This window comes from Camelina sativa, chromosome 19, assembly GCF_000633955.1.
Source record: "Camelina sativa cultivar DH55 chromosome 19, Cs, whole genome shotgun sequence".
Taxonomy (NCBI): Eukaryota; Viridiplantae; Streptophyta; class Magnoliopsida; order Brassicales; family Brassicaceae; genus Camelina; species Camelina sativa.
In genome coordinates, this window is record NC_025703.1 from 2,013,167 (window position 1) to 2,029,267 (window position 16,101).

General features: G+C 36.3%; 3 protein-coding genes across 5 annotated transcripts; 2 read left to right on the forward strand and 1 right to left on the reverse strand.

Annotated features, from left to right (window-relative positions):
• LOC104764192 (protein ALWAYS EARLY 2-like) lies at positions 69-7,287 on the forward strand. Its single transcript, XM_010487677.1, is given in 20 exon segments — positions 69-209; positions 988-1,099; positions 1,189-1,287; positions 1,373-1,438; positions 1,570-1,647; positions 1,870-2,044; positions 2,288-2,547; positions 2,654-3,005; positions 3,253-3,306; positions 3,485-3,759; positions 3,845-3,901; positions 4,127-4,453; positions 4,531-4,709; positions 4,785-5,055; positions 5,460-5,645; positions 5,751-5,903; positions 6,064-6,141; positions 6,219-6,291; positions 6,294-6,484; positions 6,770-7,287. Coding segments are annotated over 19 exon segments (3,138 nt in total). The 5' UTR covers positions 69-209; positions 988-1,000; the 3' UTR covers positions 6,935-7,287.
• Positions 7,293-9,480, reverse strand: LOC104764193. Its single transcript, XM_010487678.1, has 2 exons — positions 8,962-9,480; positions 7,293-8,842 (listed from the first exon to the last, which is right to left on the reverse strand). The coding sequence occupies exon 2, from the start codon at positions 8,795-8,797 to the stop codon at positions 7,406-7,408; it is 1,392 nt and encodes a 463-aa protein (XP_010485980.1). The 5' UTR covers positions 8,798-8,842; positions 8,962-9,480; the 3' UTR covers positions 7,293-7,405.
• LOC104764194 (sugar transporter ERD6-like 12) lies at positions 11,291-15,966 on the forward strand. Of its 3 annotated transcripts, none has more exons than XM_010487679.2 (17): positions 11,291-11,558; positions 12,402-12,464; positions 12,654-12,743; positions 12,877-12,936; positions 13,058-13,123; positions 13,216-13,281; positions 13,377-13,452; positions 13,550-13,614; positions 13,685-13,777; positions 13,966-14,046; positions 14,148-14,232; positions 14,332-14,375; positions 14,496-14,558; positions 14,844-14,957; positions 15,172-15,231; positions 15,351-15,465; positions 15,626-15,966. In XM_010487679.2, the coding sequence occupies exons 1-17, from the start codon at positions 11,415-11,417 to the stop codon at positions 15,742-15,744; spliced, it is 1,404 nt and encodes a 467-aa protein (XP_010485981.1). In that variant the 5' UTR covers positions 11,291-11,414; the 3' UTR covers positions 15,745-15,966. The 3 variants fall into 3 exon arrangements, with proteins under 3 accessions (XP_010485981.1, XP_010485982.1, XP_010485983.1); XM_010487681.2 differs by lacking the exon at positions 11,291-11,558 and adding an exon at positions 11,566-12,322; XM_010487680.2 differs by lacking the exons at positions 12,877-12,936; positions 13,058-13,123.

The following is a 16,101-nucleotide window of genomic DNA, read 5'->3' on the forward strand; positions in this document are numbered from 1 at the left end:
TTCTCTCTCTCTCTCTCTCTCTCTCTCTCTCTCTCTCTCTCTCTCTTAAAACCCTTCTTTTAAATTTTTTTCTCTCATACAATCTCTCTCTCTCTCTTTTATTTGAAAGTAAAGTCTCGACCTTTCTCTCTCTCTCTCTCTCACCTCCGAGGCGAGCCACCACCCCCTTTGTTTTGGTTATCTATTTCACTCTTCAAGTCACCTAATTGGTGAGTGGATCTGCTTCGATTAGGGTTTTTAATGGGTTTTCCTTTTTCTCTTTCCGTTTCAAATTTTTTCTTTCGTTTGGTTATCCAAATTTTCCCGGAAAAAAAAATTGATTTCTCTACGCTTCTTTCTGTGTTAGTAAGTGACTTGTGTCTTCAATCGAGTTCCTTTTGTTCTCAACTGGGGTTTTAATTGGTTTTTTGGAAGCTCACTAGATTGAAACTTTTTTTTCTTTATTTCAATTTTTTTTTGCAGTTTCAGATTTGTGGGAGTCGTCTGCGTTTTATTTTTTGGGTTTAGGCGATGGGATTTTCGATTCTGTGTGTTCTTCTTTCTCAAATTTAAAACACATTTTCCACTGAAATTTGGATTTCAAGCTCCTGACTTTTTTTTTTTTTTTTCCCTTTGTGAGTGAGGTTTCGGCTGTTGGTAAAATTTGATTCCTGAATTTTTGAAATACCCAAAGTTGATTCCGATTCTGATATTTTTTTCATCTCTTCTCCTCGATTACTGCAACTATTTATCTTCCCCAACACTGCTTTTTTGTCTGATCCAAGAATTGGTTGTACTCTCCTCTTCTTTTAAAGTTTTCCTCTTAGCTCACTCAATTCCACTATTTGAGTTTTCCCCTGGTTGATATTTGCAATTCATAGTTTGTCCGGAAGCCAAATCTGCTTCTTAATTTAGAGTGTCGTGTGTCTTCTTGTCCATATCAGTTTAAAGTTTTGTCTTTTTACAATTGCATTACTGGATTCTAAAATATTTGAAATACTTGTGCAGACAAACCTGCGAAATGGCACCGGTGAGGAAGTCGAGGAGTGTGAACAAGCGTTTCACCAATGAAACTTCCGCAGGGAAAGATGCTGGCAACTCGAGAAAAAATAAGCAGCGTGTGAGTTTAATCGTGTCTTTATATCTTAAAATTTGAATTACATGTGTTACTCTGGTGTATCATAACTGTGCTTTCTTTGCTTATCGTAGAAAAAAAAATTGTCTGATAAGCTGGGACCTCAGTGGACCAGAAAAGAGCTTGAGCGTTTCTATGATGCTTACCGGAAGCACGGCCAGGAGTGGAAAAAGGTATTTAACTGTTCCACACACATATAGAGTTTATGTGAGTTTCAATGGCTTCAGAGGTCTTAAGACTATTTTTTTTTTTGTACAGGTTGCTGCTGCAGTTCGGCATAGCAGGTCCATTGACATGGTGGAAGCTCTATTTAATATGAATCGGGTATGGTTAAGGACTTGCTATGTTTCGCTTTTAGTTAGAATCGATGTGGAAAGTTTCTTTTCCAAGCTTTATTTTAATTTTTGTAAAGCCTACATAATGTTGCATTTCATAACTTTCGCTTGTTCTTCCAGGCATATTTATCTCTCCCCGAGGGAACTGCCTCTGTAGCTGGCCTGATTGCGATGATGACAGATCATTACAGTGTCATGGTGAGAAATCTATTTTACACATAGGATATTACCTGCCAGTAGATGAAAAAAATGAAATTTCGTGGTTTGTTGGTGAATAACCTTTGATAGTTAACGTGAGTGAGTAACACGGGTGACATTAAAAACTTTGAGTTTTCTGTGGCCTATCTGTTGGGTCGGTTTGTATGTTTGATAAAGTTATGTGGACAGGATTGTAACCCATTTGTATGGTATTTCTTCTAGGAAGGGAGTGGTAGTGAAGGAGAAGGCCATGATGCTTCAGAAGTACCAAGGAAACAACAAAAGCGCAAACGTGCTAAACCTCAGCTTAGCGATTCTCGGGAGGAAGTTGATATACAACATTCAGTTGCTTCGACAGATGGATGCCTCACGTTTTTGAAGCAAGCTCGAGCTAATGGTAAAGTGCTACATTGTATTAACTCATCAGTCTTGTAAATTTTTTTCTAATCTGAAGAAGCTAAATCAAATGATAATTATATGATTTTCCCCCTCATTATATCATATAAGCGGGTGAGAAAGTTGGTTACTTGTTCTGCATTTGTTATTGAATTTGTATAGTCCAGGAATTAATATCCATCTGTCTAGTACCTGCAAACCAATTATTTCAAGAATGTGTAAATTTATTTCCTAGTTCATGTAGGAACTCAGCGACGTGCCACTGGAAAACGCACACCACGGGTTCCTGTACAAACGTCACATATGGGGGATGATAGAGAAGGCTCTACGCCACCAAATAAAAGAGCTAGGAAGCAATTCGATGCCAATGATGATGTCGCACATTTTTTAGCGTTAGCATTAACAGATGCATCGAGAAGGGGAGGGTCTTCAAAAGTTTCTGAATCACCAAATAGAAGAACAGAACTTAGCGATAGCACACCGATCAAGAGCTGGGGGAATATGGTATCTCTTGAGCTTTAGAAAATTTTCAAGCAGTTATCGTTTATGTTATTTTTTGTATAAGCTCTCTTCACTGGAAAACACTGTTCAACTTTGTGCTTTTGACTAGTCGCGAACAAGAAAATCTCAATCAAAGCACTGTGACAACTCCATTTTCAAGGAGTGGATGGGAAGTAGCCAAGAAAGGAAGCTTGAATCTGATAAAGATACTGCCTTGTTGATGGATATGGAAGGCGTTAGCGAAATGGAGGCTCCTCCGAAGCCGAAAAGATTCTACAAGAAAAAAGTGAAAGTCGAAGTCGAAGAAGCAGAAGGTAATGATTCTGATGACAATGGAGAATGCAGTGCCACAGAGGGGATCAGAATTCAATCACAGAGACGAAAGGCAGCTATTGAAGCTTCAAGAGGGAAACATTCACCGCGCAGCACAAAGAGAAAAGATAAAAAACTTACTTCTGGAGGTAACAACCAATCATAAATTTAACTTGAAGCCTGATTATTATATCAAAGGTCCAATTTTATGTTCCAGTGTTAGCCCTTTCTATAAGGAAAGTGTAGAAATATTTATCATCTCTTATAGGCGTTAACATGTTTTTTACAATCTCTACTCTTTATTCGATTATCTGTCTTTTATGCATTGTCCTTTTAAGTTTTAACTAACTATCTTCATATATGGGGATGTGAAACTTATTGCTATTTTTCGTGTAGATGGATTTGATGCTCTGCAAGAGTTGGCTGAATTGTCAGCTTTGCTGGAATCAGGTGCGTTTTTGTTGGTTTTCTTGTGACTTAAACCATGGCGCCTGAATGTACCTTAAACTTGGGGGTTTTCTAGATTTCCTCAATGAGTATGTAGACTGGGTTAATTCGGCAGCTTTCACTGTTCGGATTAGGGCCTTTACCTGTCTTAATTTGTTTAAGTTTAACTATATTGCATTAGGTCCAGAATCATCTGCTCGGTTGAAGGAAGAAAGAACAGAATACGACATGGACGAGAAATCTAGCACACCAGAAGCTACATCCTCAAGCAGTCATGGGGAAAAAGCAAATGCAGAACCAGATGATAGTCTCCTTCATGCAATCTCTTCTGCTGAGAATACTAACAAGAGAAAGCCAAAACCTTCAAGGCAGGCATCCACTGACTGTGATGCTGTTCCCACAGAGAAGCTACAATCCCAAACTAGTGGCAGTTTAAGAAGAAAACGTAAACCAAAGGTTAGCAAAATAGTTCTTTAAATTTTCTGTGCACTTTCTTCTCGGCATTTTTTAGCTGTATATGTGAATTGGGTTCAATTTTCAGGTACTGGGGGATGAAGCTCCAGCAGATTTTAGTCAGAACAAATCCATAAACAAAAAGGTATTCTCTATATATGTTGAATTAGTTGAAGCACTTTTTGAGTCCTACATTACTCTTTGTACATTAAACTTTTAACCTTAGTTGAATTCTGTGATCTCTGTTTTCTATCCTTTAAAACAAGTACTAGAAAATGCATACTAAACTATTCAAGTTTGTGCTTCTGAAGAAAACGTTTACCTCAGTACCTTTAAAACAAGTACTATAATTTGGTTTATTGTGTTGCAGGAATTGCATCAAGATGAGAATAATATGAAGTCTTTTGTTAGAACAAAACGTGCTGGTCAAGGTCCAGCTCAGTCAAAACAGTTAAAAACTGTTCAGGCGTTGGAGGAATCTGCTACAACAAGCGATAAGAACAGACCTGTGATGGATGTAATAGCATCAACTAAAGAAATTTCTGATTCGGGTCCAGCCAGTGTATCTCAGAAACCTCCAAACAAGCGTAAGATAAGTCTGAAGAAAAGCTTACAAGAAAGGGCTAAATCTTCTGAAACCATACATAAAGCTTCACGTAGTTCCAGAACTCTTTCAGTACAGGAGTTTTTCTTAAAGGTGGAGCCTCTAACTTCAATTCTCTTACGCACATTCAATATCTGGTACATCTAAATGTTTGTTTATTCCAATTTCAGGATAAGCTTTCTACTTCTCTGTCGTATCCCTTGGCACGTCGAAGGTGCATATTTGAATGGTTCTATAGTGCTATCGACCATCCCTGGTTTGCAAAGAAGGAGTTTGCCGATTACCTAACTCACGTGGGACTTGGTCACATTCCAAGACTCACTCGTCTTGAATGGAGCGTCGTTAAAAGGTTTGTTCAAGGTTATTGGAATGCTGCCAGAGAATATAGGTAGATTATAAAAGGTTACTCTTTCTGTTTTGGCAGTTCTCTTGGTGGACCGCGAAGATTCTCTGAGAAATTTTTACAGGAAGAGAAGGAGAAACTTAAACAGTACCGCGAATCCGTGCGAAAGCATTATACAGCGCTTCGAACAGGTGCTAGGGAAGGGCTTCCTACAGATTTGGCTAGACCATTATCAGTTGGGAACAGAGTCATTGCCATCCATCCCAAAACGCGAGAGATTCATGATGGGAAAATTCTCACTGTTGACCATAACAAATGCAACGTTCTGTTCGATGACTTGGGTGTTGAGTTGGTTNTAGGGCTTCCTACAGATTTGGCTAGGCCATTATCAGTTGGGAACAGAGTCATTGCCATCCATCCCAAAACGCGAGAGATTCATGATGGGAAAATTCTCACTGTTGACCATAACAAATGCAACGTTCTGTTCGATGACTTGGGTGTTGAGTTGGTTATGGTAATTCAAATACAACCAGTTCCATTAACACATTTCAACTATTATGATTTATAGAGAAAATAAGATCCCAGTCATTTGATGATCTCCTTTTATAACAGGACATTGATTGCATGCCTTCAAATCATCTAGAATACATGCCAGAGGGTCTAAGGAGGCAAATTNTTTCCATTCACACATTTCAACTATTATGATTTATAGAGAAAATAAGATCCCAGTCATTTGATCATCTCCTTTTATAACAGGACATTGATTGCATGCCTTCAAATCATCTAGAATACATGCCAGAGGGTCTAAGGAGGCAAATTGATAAGTGTTTATCTATGAAGAAAGAAGCAGAGAGCGGGAATTCAAACCTTGGTGTGTCTGTGATATTCCCTCCTTGTGGACCTGAAAACGTCAGCTTTCCCATGAATCCTCCTCTGAATCAGGTAGGGAAAGATTGATGTTTGACTAGTTCTGCTGGACCCTTTGAACCTTCTTAGATCTTCCTGTACATGTTCATGTTTTATGCCTTACCCAGAAATTCTCTACAGGGTGATGTGGTTGCTCCCATTCAGCATGGTAAAGTATCAACCAACACTAGTAGTCCACAGCAGACTAATCATTCATATATCACAGCTTATAGCAAAGCAAGAGAAGCTGAGATTCAACGAGCACTTGCACTGCAGCATGCGTTAGATGAAAAGGTAATGGATTAGTGATGTTCTATTTTCCATAATGGTAGATATTATTGTTAATATGTTATCAAAATAGAATTGGATCATAATAAATAGATCTTTGAGTGCCCAAGGAATATAGGCCTTCTGATTAACTTGAATAAATTTATATACCTGTGCTGTGTGACAGGAAATGGAGCCAGAGATGCTAGAAATTGTTAAGGGTTCAAAGACAAGAGCGCAAGCAATGGTGGATGTAGCTATAAAGGTATCGATTCAGCCGCTTTCCTATATTCTCCAACATACATATGTTTTGCTAAGTTATGGTCACTCTACGGTCTCTAGGCTGCATCATCTGGTAAGGAAGGAGAAGATGTGAAGAAAATGATCCAAGAAGCCTTGGACTTGATTGACAAACATTTAAGTTCAAACATAACGAGCACGTAAATGGCAGCATAGACCCAAATCAAAATCACAACCCATCTCCCTCAGACGCCTCAGACCCTATGGCTAACAACGATTTTAACTCACAAGATGGTTCAGAGAAAAACGAGGCTCAAATCCCTTCAGAGCTAATCACCTCCTGTGTTGCCACTTGGCTCATGATTCAGGTAATGAGGAAATTGCTTATAGAAGGATTGCATACCCAGTGAGATAATCTGGAGGCCTTTATGAATCTGTCTAGAGTTGCTTTTGGTACTAAACCAAGGCTTTAATAATCTCTATCTTTTACTGAACATTGAAATTAACTCGGGAACTTTTAAACCTTTGCTTAGATCTGCGTGTGCCAAATACCACTTAACCTAGGCAGAATTGGATCCATCATTTATCCTATATCTGAATGAGACTGCAGCTTCATAGTAATACATTGAGCTTTGCTTTCTCGTGACTCGCAGATGTGCACGGAGAGACAGTATCCTCCAGCTGATGTGGCACAGCTTATAGACGCAGCATTCACAAGCTTGCAGCCACGATGCCCCCAGAACCTACCGATCTACAGAGAAATCCAAACGTGCATGGGACGGATCAAGACTCAAATCCTGGCCCTTGTACCAACTTGAAAAGCCAACTCATTTGGGTTGAGTTTTTATTTGTTTTGATACTTCTTTAGGTAAGTCTATTCTCCTTAAAATAGAGTAGATGATGGCATCTTCACCTGAGAAAGTGGTATTAGAAGTTCACGGTTTCAAGATAACAGCTTGACCAGAGGTATTTTAGTTGCTGAACAAGCGTGTGGCTTATTCAGGGGCTTTTTGTTAGTGAACCACTGGTTCTGTAACTTAAACTGATGTTTATGCTTACATTATAATTCTCCATCAATGTCGTGTAGAAACCGCTAAAATGCCCATTTTCCTACATTTTTGGCTTTGGCCACTTTCAATGTATATAAGAAAAGTAGTCTCAGTTTAAGTTATCGAGTAAAGTGAAACAGAGCTGACAGTCTACTGTATTCAATTAAAACAAGGATTACACAATCAAATGAGTAAGAATGTCAATTACAAACGTCGAAGCTTAAAGTTTATATTGTTTTCTTAGATGGCACGAGGAGGCTTCTCCAGCAATGCAGAGAGATAAACCTCATCCTTTGATTTAGGTGAAATAGCCCACTTGTGTTTCTTGTACCTAAACTGCAGGAACATGTACATATAATCATCAAGATCCTTCTTTTTACAGAAGAATCTATCAATCCACAGTAACCCACCCGGTCTCAGCACTCGATCCCAATCATATAACACGAAATCCATCAGAAGAAGATCGATCCAACCATCCATTAATCCGGCAGTGTGAATCATATCCATTGTATTGTCGAAGAACGGTAGCCTCTGGTTCATGGAGATGTACAATGGGATCAAACCTCTCAAAGCAATCATCTCACTGAAAGGAGCTCCCAAGTTCAAAGCAGTTGTGACAATAGTCACGTTCTTCTCTCTCATTCTTGCTGCAAATGTCCCTGTCCCAACACCATAATCCAGTCCAATCCTAATCTCACCTGGCTTCGCTCTCAGAACATCATCAATCATGAAGTCGACTAACAAAGTACTGTTCTTGACCCATTTCTCACTCTCTTTCTCCATTTCAAAACATCCACTGCATTTCGTGTAACCCCTTTTAGGGTTCTTGCTTGATAAACACGCGAAGTTCCTGCATTGGTAATTTCCCCATCTTACGTTTCTATCATCAGGTAGCTTCCACAATGACTCGTTGATCGGATAAGGTTTCTGGTAAGTCATTGATGCTCTTGTCAAGCATCGTCTTCTAGGTAGCGGATCACACCCGCTAAGTATCAACTTCTGTGCTAAATTCCAATCATCATCACAATACGCTCCAACATCATAATCCATATACTTCTCTAGCTCCATCTTCATCAACACACACGCATGACCAATAGTGTTGAAAACTCTCTCTGTTCCAAACATGTTTATTTTCCCAACCCTATTATCCTTTGGTGTAATGTACTTCCTTATCTCCTCAATGAGAAACTTATTGATCAAAGGCTCTTCCTTTTCCGTTGTGTTTCTGATTCCTTCGGGTTTAGGTAACCGGATTTGCCTTAATCCGATATGAGCATGATAAAATGGCTTCATCACTTCATCTTCAAGAAACTTCTTGATCTCCTTTTTGCTTCCGTCTTTGCTCTTCTCCATCTCTTTTACCGTCTTCTCTAGCTTCTCGTACAAGTTGTCCATCTTTTCTAGTACATCATCAACACGATCGTGCAGGGACTTTAGATCGAACCCTTCGTTGCTGACTTCTTTGATTGTGTAAATATTGCGGCAAATGTCTTCGTTGTGCACGAAGTAACCCGCGGAATGGAATCTATAGAGACATGAGAAGCTCACAGTGATCACTATTAACCCTAAGATCACTTGTAACCCTGCCATTAGTCTTCCTAATCGCCATCTAGGCAGACATGATCTCCCCATTTCTTCTTCTTAACCAAAAGAGTTAATGTCTCTCAAGTGATTTATCTGACAAATCAGAGTAAAGGTGTAAATCGATTCGCTAGCTCTAATCACATTTTCTAGAGAGAACTAAACGGTCCTAATAACGTGGTGATAGGTGAAGGGAAAAAAACATTAATTATTACCAGGTAAGAAGAGATATGCCTTGATATATTGATGGAAACCTCGGAGTATATGTTCCTCTCTGGTTTCTCCAGCAAAAGTTGAAGAGATTCATGAGTTTGTTTCTCAACCTCAAAGCTGAAACGCTGCTATTTGAATCTAGAGATCCGAGAGCTGCGGAGAAAAAGTGTGTGTTTATTGTGTCTGCTTGAAGAATTAAGGAGCTGGAGATACTTAAAGCTTAAGCCTAAAGCTGACTTATTGTGACTAAGTTATTAGGACAAAACCCACTCACTGAGTGTCTCCCACTCTCCCTATCTATCTTTAACACACCAACGTGCCTAATTCCTTAATATTCGGTATTCTCTCATTCTCTGCGTCTTTGAATATATATAAAATTCAAAAGTCAACCGTAAGTGATAAAGTATATAATAACACCAACATGCATACTTTACATATATGGCAAAAAGTATACATGTGTGTTATCATTCAGACCTAAAAAATGAAAATGTATAAAAGACCAAAAACCTCGAAAAGTTGAAGTAGTTGATTTGCTATAGTGTGTGTAAACATATAAACAAACTACAATATATATATATAAAAGACAATAATCGTATTGCGTACTCGGCAGGCTATCTCGTCCAGTCAATTCTTTTGTATGGGTTTCAAATAAGATAGATCTTAACAGAATCATGACGCTGATTGATGTGAAAGTTTGTTGGAAGTTTGAATACGTCTCTCTCTTCATATCCAATCTTACCTACTTTATGTTGACATTTAGACCAACTCTTTGTAATTTTTTTGTGGGCTTCTTGTCCCAATCAACATCGAACGTCGTTTTTATGGGCCCAAATTTTTGTAGTCATGTGGAAATTGGAATTAACTAGAACTGGGAAAATTTCTAACTCTAAAATATTATCAAACCTAGCTATCGACATTATAATGAAACCGTAGCGTCAATTCAAGACAACAAGAGAGACAGTCACATGTGATGTCCATCCACTACTACAGATGACGGGGTGTGATTTGGTTGGTTTTTTAAAGCCTAATAATGATAAGGGGGTAAAGTTGACAGAAAAATTCTGATTGATTGAAATGAGAGTTAAACAAGTTATAAAATTTGTTTACTCAACCAACGTTCTTTGTACACGCTGACATTGCTATGTGGTCATACCAGACGTGTCCGTTGTTCTCTCCTTTTACTAGTAGTTTCTTTCTTTACGAAAATGATTAACCTATTATCATCTCACTTCAACGTTTTTCTCGAGTTGGATGTGTTCTCTTCTGTCATGTACTCCCATCAATTCGTATAAAAGCAAATCCGGTAACTTGACCCCCTGAGCACGACCCCTTGGGCCAAAAATCAAACTTTATGGTTGGAGGAACACATTTATTCAAAATTAAATAGTAAGATGAATAGTACTATTGAATAGTGACGACCAAAGCAAACCGGAGCCTTAAACCAGAACCTAACCGAAATATAACAAACACGGTACGTTGGTTAATACAAAACAGTGGCCATGAACCGAGACAGAAATAAATGACAGATTCATCTACGACGTCGACACAAAAATATCATGATATTTCTTTCCATTTCTGTGGTTAAAAACAGCAATACCTATACTGTGGTAGTCTATAAATAACATTCCAGCTTACGAACATGTAAATCTTTTCTTTATTCTTCTTCTTAATTATTAGTGTTTGAATGGAGAAAATGGAGGGAGAGGAAGATGCTACGGAGAAAGGATTGTTACTGGTAAACGACGAAGAGATCAATGNCAGATGACGGGGTGTGATTTGGTTGGTTTTTTAAAGCCTAATAATGATAAGGGGGTAAAGTTGACAGAAAAATTCTGATTGATTGAAATGAGAGTTAAACAAGTTATAAAATTTGTTTACTCAACCAACGTTCTTTGTACACGCTGACATTGCTATGTGGTCATACCAGACGTGTCCGTTGTTCTCTCCTTTTACTAGTAGTTTCTTTCTTTACGAAAATGATTAACCTATTATCATCTCACTTCAACGTTTTTCTCGAGTTGGATGTGTTCTCTTCTGTCATGTACTCCCATCAATTCGTATAAAAGCAAATCCGGTAACTTGACCCCCTGAGCACGACCCCTTGGGCCAAAAATCAAACTTTATGGTTGGAGGAACACATTTATTCAAAATTAAATAGTAAGATGAATAGTACTATTGAATAGTGACGACCAAAGCAAACCGGAGCCTTAAACCAGAACCTAACCGAAATATAACAAACACGGTACGTTGGTTAATACAAAACAGTGGCCATGAACCGAGACAGAAATAAATGACAGATTCATCTACGACGTCGACACAAAAATATCATGATATTTCTTTCCATTTCTGTGGTTAAAAACAGCAATACCTATACTGTGGTAGTCTATAAATAACATTCCAGCTTACGAACATGTAAATCTTTTCTTTATTCTTCTTCTTAATTATTAGTGTTTGAATGGAGAAAATGGAGGGAGAGGAAGATGCTACGGAGAAAGGATTGTTACTGGTAAACGACGAAGAGATCAATGCAAACACAACTCCACTTCTTTTCTTCTCCACCTTCATCATTGTCTCCGCCTCCTTCACCTATGGCGCTGCCGTACGTAACCATCTCTCTCTGTCTCTCTCTCTCTCTCTTCCTAATAGAACCAAAGTCAGATGTAGATATATTGGACAAATGAGCTTAAGCAAGAGATTCACGACCACTAATATCTTAGCTTTTTAGGACTATTTATTTCTTTAGGACAATTATTATACTTTAAAGGTCATTAAATTTAAATTTGTTTTTGTTTTTTTTGTTAAAAAGTTGTTGTTTAGAAAATATTTGTATACAATTAACACAATTCATAAAGAAAAGAGAAAAAACATCTTTGTTGTTTAAGTGTTTAACCAATGCTGCTAGGTCGTAAGTATATATTATTATTTAATAAGGGAAGCGGAAATAACATTCCGATACATGACGATATGCAATCGCTCTCTATGAAGATGTTAGCTAACAAGGCTAATTAAGCAAAAGAGATTATTCATGCCACTAATTTTTTTAAGTTTTTAGGACTATTTAATTTCTTTTGGACAAATGTTATAAATATTTTTTTTTTGTCAACAGAAATGTTATAATTTAAGAGTCATGATTTGTTTTTTTTGGGTTAAAATGTTGTTGTTAAAGAAAGCCATTATTCTGGGTCTCATATTTAGAACCTAAGTTTGGAATAATAATTGGAGTTTTGGATAAGTTCTGTGTGGACGTCGAAAAATGTTGGATTGGACCACTACGTAGATATATATATCTTTTATTTTGGAGTTTCTAACCACACAGAAAGTACAATAGTTGAGATATTTTCAAGGAATGGTGGTAAACTGAGAGTATGTATATGTAACTAGATCATTTCAATCATTTTTTTTCATATATACAACTTTTTCAATCAATGTATATGGTACACAGATGGGTTATACTGCTGATACAATGCACTCCATTATGACAGACTTGGATCTTTCTCTCGCACAAGTAAGTCCACATGTTTCAATATTACATTTCTTTACTTTCAAAAAAGAAAAAAAAAACATTTGTGGATTTTGTCAAGTAAATATTCCAATTTTACAAGAGGATATATCTATTTGGTTAAAATTGACTACTGGACGCCTTCATATCATGATTTGAGATAACTATAATTATTTTAACGTAAATTTATTACAGTTTTCGCTGTTTGGTTCGCTCTCGACGTTTGGAGGAATGTTCGGTTCAATATTCAGCGCCAAAGCTGCAGCTGCCTTCGGTTATAAAATGGTGAAGTATTCATGCATTATTCTTTAAATTACCCCTATATTTATTCTATTTTGTCATATGCCTCTAACTATTAATTATATCGTAAAATTCTAAACCGTCACACTTTTTTTTTTCCTCTCACAATTTTGCTTAGACGTTGTGGCTCGCTGATTTATTCTGCATAACTGGTTGGCTTGCAATTGCACTAGCCAAGGTTTCCCTCATACCCATCTAATATTCTTACTTGCTAATTTTTTTGCAACTTCAAATAGACTATATAAAATATAGTATAGCTACAAAACAAATTTTTCTTTCAAAAATTTATTTTGACACAGGATATTATTTGGCTTGACATGGGACGGATTTTGGTGGGAATTGGAGTTGGTCTCGTTAGTTACGTGGTAGAAACAAAGATTCCTTACAGTTCTAGTCCCAAACCGTAATTATAATTACTTCCAACTAATGTTTTTTTTTTAATTGAAATTGATCGTAGATTCCTGTATATGTTGCCGAAATAACACCCAAACACGTTCGAGGGGCTTTTACATTTAGCAATCAGGTGACTTACCAATCTAAACTCGAATTTCAGCTATAATCATTTAATCATTTATACATTAGTTTGACTTATATAACACTAAAATTAGTACTTCGCAGCTGATGCAAAACTTTGGAATTGCAATCGTATATTACTTTGGGAATTTCGTGTCATGGAGAACTTTAGCCTTAATCGGTGTGATTCATTCCCATCTATACTATCCCAATTTTTTTTAAGTTTCAATTCTCCTAATTTTTATTTGTTTTCTAACTAAAATCCGTTTAATTTCCAGGTAGTATTCCATGTTGGATACAAGTTATTGGTTTGTTCTTCATACCTGAGTCTCCCAGATGGCTGGTTAGTCATATAAATATATATAACATGATTGTTGTAAAGAGATAATGATATATGAGCATCATATTTATAGGCGAAAAACGACCGTGACAAAGAAGTTGAAGTAGTCCTTCAAAAGTTAAGAGGACCAAACTATGATATTGTGCCCGAAGCTTGTGAAATCAAGGTAACCCATATAATTCATTCTCATAATAATTCCAAAAAAATAAATATATAATTCCCATTTTTAGATGTTCATTCAAATTAGTCACCAAAAGAAAAGAAAAAATAATTAGTTACCTAAGAAACTACAAAAAAAGTTTTATCTTTTATCTTCAAATTCTCACTCAGCTCATATTTGTGTAAAATTTGTAGATTTCAGTTGAAGCTTCGAAACGAAGGTCGAATATCAGCATTCGTACTCTTTTCAAAAAGAAATATGCTCATCAACTTACAGTAAGATAAACAAAGGGTTTTATATTTCCCATTCATGAAATAACTCAATAACTAATTATTCAATTTTTTGTTTGTTGTGGACTCGGTTTTATTGTGTTTAGATAGGCATAGGTTTGATGGTTCTGCAACAGTTATGTGGATCGGCTGGAATAGGTGGTTACGGAACCACTATATTTAATCATGCCGGTAATACATTTATTTCATATCTTCATTAAGATGTACTGTATAAATTGTTTTAAATTCATTTAGAATATAATAAACTAATTAACACTTTTTATCTTTTAGGGTTTCCTGCTCGGATCGGGATGATGGTGTTGTCTTTTATCGTCGTACGTAAAAATTATTAGGTTTTTCTAATTTTAAATGCATTTTGATCCCTAAATACAGTATATACTCAATATTCTCGTCCTAACAATGATTGCGTCATTGACTGCAATGATCATGCATAGGTACCAAAATCTTTTATGGGTCTACTCCTCGTGGATCGATGGGGAAGACGTCCACTTCTTATGGTTAGAATTATACACCACATTTTCTACTCGTCTATCTTTGTTTTCTTAATTAATTGATCATTAGTCGTTAATTGGACACTTAGAGAAAATTAGTGAAAAAGATGCTCAAATGAAACAAGGATAAAAAAATTCTTACGGCGCCGTTGTGGTGCATTCCAAACACTCTTAATTAAGATAAATTTATCCTTTAGTATAGTGACTATAGTCACGCGCGTAAACGGCTAACAAAAAGTGTTTTTTAGAGGTTAGTTGATGTAACGTAAATTTAATACATCGACTTTGCAGGCTTCAGGATCTGGGTTATGTATGAGCTGTATCACATTAGCAGTAGCGTTTATAGTGAAAGATGACCCGGAGCTTGGGAAAATTACTCCAATTCTCTGTTTCATTGGAATATTGGTAAGTTTTTCACTATATAATTTGATTTTCAGTCTAATATATAAACTTGTAAATTTTATTAAACTGTATCTCATGAGTTATAATTAAACCAAATTAGGCAACTATTTTGATCAAATGTGAAAACGACCAAACGCAGAAAAATTCATATATACGCATATTGATTACCATGCATGTAAAAAATGTGACAAGCTATAACAATTTATAACTCAAACAGTCATTTACGATGATGTTTGCAATTGGGATGGGAGCGTTGCCGTGGATTATAATGTCTGAGGTATACATACGAGCAAACATATTCTTACTCGTTTTTTTCTTTGGATTATGATCATTTTATTCATATGATCGTTTTTGCTGGCTATTATTATCATTTATTTTAAATTATATTCTTGGCAGATATTTCCAATGGATATAAAGGTATTAGCTGGGAGTTTAGTGACCATAACCAATTGGTTCACTGGTTGGATCGCCAACTATTGTTTCAATTTTATGTTCTTTTGGAGCCAAACAGGTGAGTAACATAAAACATATATGTGTATAAGTATATACTTATACACATGTATATATAATCCTTGTTCGATTTCAAAATGATTTTGAAATAGATCAGAAAAAAAAAGAAGAAGAAAGAATATGTTAATTAATCGTGTGTATTTTATAAAATTAAATTGCAGGGACATTTATAATATCCGCTGCAGTATGTGGAGGAACAGTTGTATTCACATGGTGGTTGGTGCCGGAGACTCGAGGATTGACGTTAGAAGAAATCCAACAGTCGTTTGGCAATGTTTAGGGTTCATCAGAGAGATATATTCAATGCATTAAAAGGTTGATATATATAATATCCTACATCCTTTGCTAATTTTAGTAGTATAAAGTTTCCATTGTGTAATTTAATTCACAAGATTTATTTTTGTAAAATAATGTAAACTATTTTTTTTTAATTTCTTTTGGTTTGTAACACAATACAGATTCCAATTCAGATGATGATTGCATTAAATGTATAAACTACTAATGTATTTGTTTCTATACTTTTTTAATTTTTTTATTTTTACATCGTTATAATACATGTGACTGTAAAAATAGTGTGGACGGTAAATGTTAAAAAGAAATTGAAAAAAAGCAAAAAAATAAAAGAGCCACGTTGTCA